A 12078-nucleotide genomic window follows, 5' to 3' on the forward strand; every position below is an offset into this window, starting at 1 on the left:
TGAAGAATGTTGAGAGTTGGAATCCAATCCCATTTGGAGGGCTGCGGGATGATGACTACTACTTCTCCTAAATCAAAACTGATAGCTAACTAAGGCAGAGTCACGATTGCAAGCCACCGCATGCCCATTTGGTAATTTCACTCCATCTTTCTTCCCAGCAAACTGGCATGTATTCAGAGGAATTGCAACTTGGGACTCCGCCATGGAAAAACACTACGTTGCTTCACCTGGGGCCATTTCATGCTGCACAAGTACAGCATTATGATTCCACTTTAACAGCCATGGCCACATTCTAGGCTTGAATGATGGATGGTTTAATACATTTGTTATATTTTTTAATACAATTCTTTTTTTATTATTAATATTTTCTTTTCCCTCCTATGGAATCTTGGGGTTTGCAATTTGGGAGGTCTCTGGATGAGAACTCTAAATGCTGTTGTTGTGTGCGTTCAAGTCATTTCCTACTTATGCCCATCCTAAGGCAACCCAACATGGGTTTCATGGCTGAGCGGAGAATTGCACCCTGGTCTCCAGAGTCATGGTCCAATGCTCAGGTCCAATGCTGAAACTTCTAGTCCTTGTGATGGTGAAGACAGTTTACCTCTTCCAGCGCATGGGGAAACCTCAGAGATCTAGAGGAGCACTCTAGAGCTGAAGTGGTGGTTGTATGCACATATAAACCTACCACGGATCACACACCAAAAAGCATACACAGGCTTACCGTTGTTACAGTGTCGCACACAATCCTGGAAGACAGCTCGCCACTTCTCTTGCTCCTTGCCGGTCATCACACAGAAGTAGTAATGCCGAGCGTAAGGGTGCCAAAGGATGAGGGGGAACTGGGTGGGACATTTCAAGATGGAGGCGTTGCCCGACTTGGGTGTAGGGCCTAAAACAAACAAAAAGGAAGAATTAATTTTATTTATCTATTAGTTGACCTGATGTATAAGTTGAGGGAAGATTTGGGGGCCAAAATCATGGACAGGTTTACCTGCCATGGCTCAATACTATAGAATTCTAGGGTTTGTAATTTTGTGGGAGAGACAGCCTGCTCAGTCAGAGATCTCTGGTGCTTCAACAAACTACAAATCCCAGGATTCCATAGCATGAAGTGAAAGCACTTAATGTGGTGTCAAACTGCATTATTTCTGCAGTGCAGAGGCAGCCTTTAATTCCAAGTGGTCAACTGCAGCTACTAATTTGTTGCTGTCATTGAAAGGGAATAAAATATTTAAGAGAAATTGTATATTATCATATATTCACACACACACCAAAGTCTTAGTTCAAATTCTGCAAACTGAACCGAGATGCAAGCTTGACTGGGACAATATCTCTGCATCAGGATGTCAAAAGCCTGGATTTGTCCCTTGAGGCTGAAGAAATCTGTAGCCCATCTGTCACTTCTGGATTCAATCGCTGATGGCAAATTCTCCAGAGGTCAGGAGAAATAGGAAGCCAGAACATCTGGAAGGCTCATAATCCTTCACAATGAAAGCAGAGAAAAGCAGGCAGCCATCCCAAGTTACCGTATTCCTCTATTTAAGATGCATGGTGCCAAGTTGTCATGTCAGGTCTGTCCCCAATGTGTACAAGCAACTGGAACTGTATCCACTCATGCTGTGCCACAATCTATTGTTGTTCATTGCCTTTGAGTCAACCTCAACCCATAGCAGCCCTATGAATGAGAGACCTCCAAGTAACCCCATCCTCAACCACTCCTGCAGATCCGTGGTTATGGCTTTGTATCTGCTGGGGTTTGATTCCAGGACCCCTCTGTGGATACCAAAATCCATGGATGCTCAAGTCCCCTTATATGCAATGGGGTGGTAAAATGATGTCCCTTATTAAAATGGTAAAATCAAGGTTTGCATTTTGGAATTTATTTTTGGCAAGGAATATTATCAAGCCAAGGATGGTGGAATCCGTGCATGGAGAATCCATGCATACGGAGGGCTTTAAAGCAGTTAAAACCATTACAACGGGTGGGAAAACTCCACAAATGGAGACAATACAGCACATTACAAAAGGCCCTAACCTTCTAAGCAATGAGGCCTCAAGGAGTAAAGGGACAGATTACTTAAAAATAATAACAACTCTAGAAGCTTTCTGGCTTTTCCGCAGTGCAGCGGACTCTGTAACTGCTGGTCCGGTTAAAAGTAACATCAGCCACTCCCTGAAGAGGTGACTTCACCAAGTGAGAACCTGCTGGGCCCAGCCAGCTCCTCTCTGAACAAAAGCCTTTTCAGACCTCTTGGACTCCTGCTGGAAAGGACTTCCACTCCTTCCACTCCACTCCACCCACCAAACACATTCCCTGACTGCACTGTTTTACAAGCCGGACGCACACCGTTTCTGTCTCCAAAACTTGGTGATGCATGCCAGGCAAGGCAGCGGGTCTGTTTTCCTCCATCCAAGCTCCAGGGGAATCGGAAAGCAGGTGGCACAACTCTTTTTCATCCTCATTCCACAAAAGAGTGTGAAAGGATGCCTTGCAAGTCTTATGCAAGACAATGTCTGGAATCCTAGTCCTAATTAGAGCAGACCCTCTGAATCCATTTTGAATGGTGGGTCAATGCATAGGCAAATTCAGTTGATTCGATGACTGCTCTAGTTAGGGCTAACAATAGGGTTCAGGCCAAGGTGTCTGTGGGATGTCAAGACACCTGTTAGCTTATGGAGATCTTATGCATTTGAAAGGATTTTCTTGGATGAAGAGGTGGTTTGCCATTGCCTTCCTCTGAAATATAGCCTCCAGCACCTGGGATACTTTAGGAGTCCCCCATCCAAGTCCTCACCAAGCCTGATCCTACTTAGCTTCCAAGATCAGACAGGATCTGTTGCTTATTTAGGCCTCTTCCAAGGAGCAATACCTGGAGCAATATCGACCTGCCCCCTCTCACATCCCTTTCTGCTTCAATCACTAAAGTAAGGCAAGAGAACCTCAGCACCTAAAACCCAATCCAACTCTCCTGGTGTCCCCAAGATGGCCAGACCTCTCTTTACACAATACTATCCTTCAGTGTTTCCCAGTTTTTCATCTATTTTAAAATTCTAGCACTTCTTGACCCCAACTCTTTTGTCTTTGGCCTACCCACCATGAGAATGCAGCTCCTGGGAACTAATGATAGGCATCTGTTCCTGGCTCCCTAAACTGGTTTTCCCTCCTCAGTGTCTCAAGGATGAGAATAGCTCCTTTAGCGCAAGGGTGGAGAACCTCTTCAACCTCAAGGGTTACATTTAATTTCTTGGAGGCCACGTTCCCTTGAGGAAGGAGGTATCAAAAAAAGTGGGACCAAAAATCCTAGCATCTTTTAGCTCAAAGCTCTTACTACCTGTGAGTTGGCCTGATTCATCTCCAGGAAAGAAGGTGCCCAACCCCTGCTGGTCCCTGTCCTGGAAGATGTTGACAAAATATGGAGACTCACCTGGTAAGTTACTGTTGAGCAATTCCAAGTACTGTTCCAGGGAGGTGAGGATCTTGTAGCCGGCACTATTGATAAGGATTCGAGGCTGCAGTCCCCTTTCATACGCCTGTGGAAGGGCAACATGAAGAGAGATATCCAGTCAACAGATCCAAAGGCAATACAAATCTGTCAGCACTGCCATGAAGTTTCAGCAAAAGATGAGCCCCTAAATATTTCACATCAGAGGTGAGGAACATGTGGGCTCTCCAGTCTTGGATCACAGCTTCCATCAGCCCTTGCAAACAGTAAGGGATAATGGGAGTTCCTTGAGATGTTACATCTGACCATGGCAACACGTGCCAATGCCACTCTAGTGGGGGGCTGCCTTGGAAGGTGTTCAGAAACTTCAGCAGATCCAACATACTAAAAGACCACATCTCCCTGCCTGGGTTTTTAAGATCTTTGGAGGAAGTCTTTCTCTTGGTTCTACCACCATCACAGACATGATTCCTGAAGAAACAGGAGAGAGGCTACTTGGTGGTTGCTCTTAGATTGTGGAATTCCCTCCCATGGGAGGCTCAATTGGCCACTTGTCTCTTTTCCTTTCACTAGCAAACAAGGTCTTTTTATTTAAATAGAACTTTGGCTTATAATGTATGTGCAAATTGAGTCTCACTTATCCAGAATGGCTGAGATAGTGATGGTTTTGCTTTCCGGTTTCATGCACAAAAATCTTAAAAACATGGCATAAAGGTAACAAAATTACCTTCAGGCAATGTGTATAAGGCGTGTGCAAAACATAAATGTATTTTATGTTTAGACTTGGGTCCCTTCTCCAAGATTTCTTCATTATGTATATGCAACTGTTCCAAAATCCCCCAAAAAACCCTGCAAAATCCAAAACACTACTAGTCCCAAGCATTTCAGATAAGGAGGGCTCAACAGGTAGCAGGTACAAAGTGTTCCCAGAGAGACATTTGCTTTGCAACACTAAGTACTACTCGGCCGACGTCTCTGAGTAGCAAGACTCACAGCCAGATCCGGTGCAGAAGAGATCTTGAAAGGTGCTCAACCTGGAGAGATCCTAGAGGACTAGATCTCTCCCACGCCCATCAGATGCCCTTTTGTAATAATGCAGTCATGTATAATCTAATGGCTATGAATGAATCTACATCCAGATATCAAAGGATTCATTGACCATTTCAGATGGCAGAAGGCAATGCAAGATGGAGAAGATACCCCTTGCCAATCTGTAAGTGGCAAGGGACTATTTTAGTTAGGGGCCATCAGGGATTTTCGTTATGCTAGTTCTCGGTTCCAAGGTGGAATATAACCTGTTTCTGCAACTTTGGAACTTTCTAAGCTATGCTTGGAGAAAGAGGCTCCAAGGTATGATTCCCAGAAACCTGACTGAATCTAGAGTACATAGAGTGACACTTTCTTGAACTTTCTGTTAAGCCTCAGAGTGCTTTTGGCTACTTGGCACACAGACGGGTTTCTTTCTTCTCCAGGAGGAAGAAAGGGAAAAGTGGATTTACACTGGGTTACTCATCTCTCTGCCTTCCACTGGGAAAGGTGGAGAAGAAGGCACTGAGGAGGAACCAGTGCAGCTAGACATTTCTTTTTTGCCCAATGATTTAGGACAGAAAAAAAGCTATCATGCCTTCTCCTCCTCCCCTTCAGCCAAGCACAACCATCCCTCCTTTTGTCCAACAAGGAGGACCTCCTCACCAGCTTGTTCTCGTAGAGCACCAACCCATAGTTGTGGGGCACGAGGCTGAAGCGGTTCCTCCACTTCTTGTTCTCCTCCAAGTATTGGAAGACGTTCCCCGAGAAAATGGTGCGCTCCTCCAGTGGGACCTAGAGAAAAAGAGAAAGACCATAAGCTGGGGGGGAAAGATGAAGTAGCTATGGAAAGATCAAGATGATGATGATGATTATGATGATGATGACGCATATCACTTGCTGTCAGACTGACTTTCCCCCACATGTTGTCAGCATAAAAACAGAGAGGAAGATGGTTTGCATTCCTCTTCAGAGCTGTTGGGATGGTGCACAGGGAACAATACAAATGCAACAGACAATTACATTGCCAATAAGCACCATCAAAATATCCAGGGGCAATGAGTTCCACAGGCTCTGTGAGGCACAAAATGGCGGTTTGAGCCTCCACCTCTGCCACCCATTAATTTGCACAGATGCTGCTGCGCTTGTGCATTCCAGTGACACCAGATCTCAGTCCCTCCTGGGCTTTTCTCAGCAGTCTTCCCGTCCTTTCTGGTTGAGACAGTCTTTAGCAATTCTGGGAGTCTCCCAGGCCAGGCCTCCTCATGAGTCAAAGGCGCTTGCTTTCTCAGCTGGTTTATGTCACCAAGGCCCACAAACAGGAACAAACACACTCTCCCTCCTCACTCCAGACATATCATCTTGCGTGCAAACATTGTGACATACCATCCAAAAAGAAAAGCGTTTTGTGTGTGTGTGTGTGTGTGTGTGTGTGTGTCGCTAGGGATTAGGGATGCAAGACCCCCGTGAAAGTGAAAAAACACAAATAAAAAAAACCCACATTGTTTATTACTGGTGAGAAAACCTCTCTAGGGATCTCTAGGACCTCCAGCACAACACTATAGACAACATGTGTCAGAGGTTGATCATAGGCCCATGCTGTAGGACCTTCAAATGCCTAGAGAAGTGTTTTCTACAAATGCGGATTGGATTAATACATTCTCTCTAGGAATCTCTAGGCCTTCCATATCCATTGATTCTGCATCCAGGGAATCCAGCATCCATGGCTTGAAAATATTCCAATATTTTTCCCCACAGAGAAATCCTTTATATAAAATACACCATTTTACTATGCTGTTGTATATAACTGGACTTGAGTATCCACAGATTTTGACATCTACTGGGAGTTCTGGAACCAAACCCCAGCAGATATCAAGGACCCACTGTATAGTAATAAGTGTTGCATTAGGACTGCAAAAGACCTTGGTTCAAATCCCTACTAATATGTTATGGTTGGCAACCACTATAAACAGGGTCTTCTTGGTGGTGTCCCACCTGCTTTGGAATTGCCATATGGTCGACCGACACTTAGTCCTTTCAGCACAGACACTTCTTTACTAGTCTTTCCTCCAGACTGAAGGGTTATTTCCCTTCCTACATAAATCTGCATCATTCCTCTTTATATGGTCTTTGGGTTGCAAAAAAAAATTGCTGTTTATAGAGACTGCAAATAAATAAAACAAACTAATCATGGGACAGGCCCTCTCCTTCCCTAGAGATTTATCACCTGCATGAAAAGCCCTGTATGCTTGCATTTCACATACAGAAGATGACCTAGTAAGGAGTCAGGCATGGCCAATGGCCTCCTTCATTTACCAAAGTCAGGCTTAACCACAAGGGTTGGGCATTCAGAGGGTGCTTATTACACCCCAGATGTTTATTTGCATTGGGTGCCCCATGGTAAACAGGAAACCAGGGCATGCAAACCAAAGGATAGGACTTCAGATTGAACCTTGGCTCTTTACACACCTAAGAATTTCTTTAAAAGGCATCTTCTCCTTTCAAGGGACAGGACTCCGGGCAAAACAGAAATCATTTGCAACACAGGATTAAGACAGCAAACAGACTAGGACAGAGACATTTGCAGAAAGCAGCAGAGGGATTTAAGAGTCAAGGTGAACGTCTGGTTTATACCATTTTTCCATGACCTTAGTGTGTGGCTATGCAAAGCACTACGCCCTCGATGTTCCAGAGTGCCCAGCTAATGCTTCCCCTTTCCCTTGTCACAGCATCATAGACTTGGAAGGGACCCCAAGGGCCATCCAATCCATCCAACCCCATTCTGCCATGCAGGAATACACCATCAAAGCACTGCGGAGAGATGGCCATCCAGCTTCTGTTTGAAAACCTCCAAAGGAGGAGACTTCATGACTCTCCAAGGCACCCATTTCCCCGCTCCAGCTTACAACTCCGCTACTTGATTTGATGCTTGATTCAGCATGAATTATTGATTCATCAGAAATCAAACTTACCAAGAAAACACTGTGATGGGGTTGCTTTAGGGTTGCCATAAGTTGGAGACAACATGAAAAATACTACGTATATATATTACAGGAATGAGTACAGTATGCGGAGAGGTATGTGGCCCCCAAGGTCTCCTGACCTTTTTTCAGTTGTCCACCCATGTTCTACAAATAGGGGGAATTGTGTCAGATTATTATTATTATTATTATTATTATTAGTTTATTCTATTTATTTTATTTTGGATGTCATTGTGGTGGTGGTCTCATGTACCTCTTGAAAGGTCACCGGCCATGAATTTGCTTCCACACTAAGCCTTCAACAGGTAATGCCATTGTAATCATAGCTAACAGTAATAGCAAACTGAAAGAATGAAGTTGGCAGCATGAACTTTCATAGACTAAAGCGGTCTATGTGCATCTGAGGAAGTAGACTTTAGTCTATGAAAGCTCAAAGGGACCGAAGGCAACTCACAAATAAAATCTAAAAACACACAATTAAACAATTAAAATAGTATAAAATTGCAGGCATTAAAACCACACTAAGACCGTAGTATCTCATGCTGTTAGCTTTCTTTCAGTGAGTCTCAAAGGTGTTGCAAAATCTCTCTACATACTGATTCTACAGACTGACATGACTATATCTTCAAATAGCAAATGGAGGAAACCTGATGATGTGGCCATCCTTTGTAGCCTTGCATGTTTCTTCCCCTCGAAAATTAACCTGCTTTTAATGTGGTGTATCAACAATGCTAACAACTACCATCTGGAAGCAGTCAAATAAAGCCAACAAGGTTCTTTTAAGTCACAACGCAACAGAAAAACATAAAACAAACACAGACATCGATTTAATCGGAATAGCAGGAGCACAGCATGTAAACAGTGACCACTTAAAAATCCTCCAGCTGTCCATTGAAAACAGGAGGCAGGGAAGATAGTAGTGTGTTTTTTGGGTGGTTTGCATGCCGTTATTAATGAATTTTAATTTTAAATGTCTTTTGAATAATCTTTATGTTTATATGCTTATTGAAGTTTTTTAATTTGTATCATCTTTCTATATGCTGTCAACCAACTTGAGTCCCATTATTGGGGAAAGGACAGGATATAAATGATAGATGATGATGGATGATGAAAATTATGATGATATAAAGGAAGATGTTTTCCATTACGGCACCCATAATGGTATTTGGAATAAGATGTTTTCCTGATGACCAACCTAACCAGTTATCCTAAACAATCTTAATGAAATGTTTTATTGCTGTTCTCATGCTGGATTACTAGGTTCCATTGTCTATTGTGGGTTTTGTTGCTGCATCATTACAAACCGCTTGGAGGTTTTCAAAAGGTTGAAGTGTTTGTTTGTTTGTTGTGTGCCTTGAAGTCGGTTTCAATTTATGGCAACCCTACGGCAAACCTACCATGGGTTTTCTTGGAGGTTTGCCATTGCCTTCCGCTGAGACTGAGAGAGTATGACTTACCCAAGGTAACCTAATAGGTTTCCATGGCTGAGCGGGGACTCGAACCCTGGTCTCCACAGTCATAGTCACTGTACCCCCACAATCCCAGGCAGTTGAATGTTGTTGTTTGAATGTGGAGTAGTTTGGGTCCAGGATCCAGTTCAAAATCATCCCAGGCCCTGAGATTTGCAGAACAAAAATTGATGCCGAGAGACAGCCTCTGGTGACACCATTGTCTTAAGCACCAACCTCAGTTGTTCACACTTTGTCATTAATGCACAAACACACCACATTTTCTTGTTTGGGAATGAAGACAGAAATCTTACCCAAAGGGTCTGTTTCCAGATCAAGGCGAAATGAAAGGGTTATGAGAGAATTTGTTTCTTGCTGTTGTGTGCCTTCAAAGTGTTTCCAATTTGGCAACTCTACAGTGAGCCTGTCATGGGGTTTCCTGAAGCTGAGAGTGTGTGGCTTGTCCAAGAGCAACCAATGGGCTTCCATGGCCGAGCGGAGATTTGAACCCTGGTCTTCAGAGTCATACTATTCACTCAAACTATTACTCCACACTGGCTCTCTTAAAAGCATGTTGCTGTTGTTGCATGCCTTCACAACATTTCCAACTTCTGGAGACCCCAAGGATTTCTTGACAAGACTGGTTCAGAAGAGGTTTGCCATTGCATTCCCCTGAGACTGAGAGAGTGTGACTTGCCCAAGGTGAGACTTGAACCCTAGTCTCCATGTAGTCCAACACTCAAACCAAATGCATGTAGGCTAGCTTAAATATTCCTTATTCCATCTCCACAATTCCCTAAGTCAGTGTGATGTAGTTACAGTATTTGAGGAAAGGAAGGAAGGAAGGAAGGAAGGAAGGAAGGAAGGAAGGAAGGAAGGAAGGAAGGAGGGGCAATAAGAGAAGAAAAGGGAAAAGGAAAAGACCTCTAGGGCTATCCACTGGCTGCTCCCCTCTCCATCTTGTCGCAAGGGAATACTCCAAGATCCCACCGGATCAATGGCTCAGAGGAGATGACACACACACAAGGCCTGTCTGCATCTGCGTCTGGGTGTTGTCGCTTTCCCTTGGGCAGACAGACAGCATTGCAATTAAGCACTTAGTGTGTTTACACTGGGAAAAGGATGGAAGATCAGCTGGAGAGAAACATTCCCGGCTCTCTTTAAAAGATGGGGCGGGGAGGGAAAAAAAGTCCAACAATGCAAACCACAGAACAAGAGTGTGTTTGGAAGCCTCTCCGGTTTCAGTCTCAGACACTGACACAACAGAGCTACTGTTCCTGCAGCAGAGTTTAGAGTGGATGGACAGATCCAGCCGGCTTCCCAAGTTACTAGTCCACAATGTGTGTTTAAATAGGTCACCTTCTCTAAAGGCACCAGTGCCAGGTATGTGCTGTACATAAGCAACCTGCATAAAAACTTCGGGAACTTTCTCAATGTGCCTCCAGTTCCCAGTTCAAAAAATGCCTTCCCATATACTGTACGTACATGGATGCGGCTCCATTTAGACTGGGCTTCCAAATGGATACAACTGCTTATTTTCAATGGTGAATGTTAACTTGGATGTTGCAGAAAGACCCCCAAGGAGAGAGACTGGAATCCAAATGACAAAAATGAGATTCCCAGGCAGTTTAGTCGAGGAGGCATTAATGTCAGGCTCTACTAGCCATTAGAAAGTTAAGCACATTCAGAGCAATGGCATGAAAGTACTGCCTTCACTTTTATTTGGCTTTGTAAAATACAAGGTGGGAATCACCTTAGGAAAAAAAGTATCGCATTCACAGAACGGGAGAAAAACGCTGCTAAAACTACAGTTAGTAGTGCAATTTGGGGTTTATTCTGCACAAAATTCACACAGGAAATAGCCTATTCAGTGTACGAAAATGCATTTCCTGCACAAAAAAATAATATTTCTGTGCCGAAATATTATATTATATTATACTATTTTCTGTGTAGAAAATGTAGTTTTTTGCACACACAAAAATCCTACCCATGGGCGAGTTTTGTGCAGAAGGAGTGCCACATGAACAAGATTCCTGTCAGTCCATGATTCCTTTTGCAAGGTGGGGGAAAACAAGCCAGGCAACAGCAGCAACTGAGAATGGCACACCGAAAACCTAAGCGGGGTGGGAGGAAAACTGTTTCACCACAACTGTTCGGCACAAATTACAGCCAACACTAGGCCTTTGAACTTTACTGAGCAATCCTCCCTTCCCATCACTAAACTCTGTCCCTCCTCAGCCCCAAGATACAAAATAGCTACCCCCCACTAAATGGTGCATCTGCACAGCTGCCTATGTCTCAAAAGGAAGCTTTCCCACCGAGGACACCTCCGATGCTTATCTGGAGCACGCTGTCGCCTCCTCCTTCTTGCAAAAATGGGATCCGTTCCAAACCCTTCTCTCCAAATCGTGCACAATCTCTCTCTGAGGATAAATCAGAGGGAAGAAAAAAGCAAGCGACACACACAATGCACACACACACGCTACCTATTTCCCAGGAGCCTAGCAGGAGTCGTGTCGGGATAAAACCATGCTCTTCCTACTCCCTCCCCAATGCTCTGTTCAACTACCACCACCATCTTCTCAATTCTCACAAAGTGTGCTGAGGACGTGACAGCTCAGATTTGTTCAGGTCTCGCCATACACACACACACAACCTCTTTTCCTGCCCGAGTGGTCTCTAGAGAGGCCTGTGCATAAAATTAAACTCGAGGACACTTTGGTACACAATGCCTCATTAAGCACTCCGGCCGTCTGCCAGGTTTCGGGGAGAGAAAAAGGAAGGAGAAGGAGATGAAGACGAAGATCAAAGGCGAACCAGCAGGAGGACCATAGGCCCAAGAAGTCAAGATGTATCCTCTCAATGTTCCTGAGAGCTGGCATTGCACTTGGAGGCAATGCTGCAATGGTTGTGGCTGGTTATGCCACTGTGCCTGAGATACCTGAAACACTAAGCAATAGCAATAGCATTTACATTCCTATACCACTTATCAGTGAACTTAGCACTCTCTAAGCATTTACAATCTGTAAGCTAATTACCCTCAACAGGCTGGTTATTCATGAGGAAAGGATGGAAGGCTGAGTCAACCTTGGAGCCCTGGGATCAAACTCACAACCTTGTGGCCGCAGTACTGGCATTTAACCACTGCACCACCAGGGCTCTTTTATTGAATGAACATGC

The 12078-nt window shown here is 44.2% G+C and overlaps 1 protein-coding gene across 1 annotated transcript in view; it reads right to left on the reverse strand.

Annotated features, from left to right (window-relative positions):
* The window catches only part of NIBAN2 (niban apoptosis regulator 2), a 50968-nt gene that overhangs the window by 12590 nt on the left and 26300 nt on the right, over positions 1–12078 (reverse strand). Inside the window, exons 3-5 of the mRNA XM_042479436.1 lie at positions 5136–5264; positions 3426–3531; positions 722–889 (exon numbers count right to left, since the gene is read on the reverse strand). Of these exons, the coding sequence (XP_042335370.1) occupies positions 722–889; positions 3426–3531; positions 5136–5264 (403 nt within the window). The remainder of the gene's footprint in view (positions 1–721; positions 890–3425; positions 3532–5135; positions 5265–12078) is intronic.

The sequence above is a fragment of the Sceloporus undulatus genome, chromosome 7, assembly GCF_019175285.1.
Source record: "Sceloporus undulatus isolate JIND9_A2432 ecotype Alabama chromosome 7, SceUnd_v1.1, whole genome shotgun sequence".
Taxonomy (NCBI): Eukaryota; Metazoa; Chordata; class Lepidosauria; order Squamata; family Phrynosomatidae; genus Sceloporus; species Sceloporus undulatus.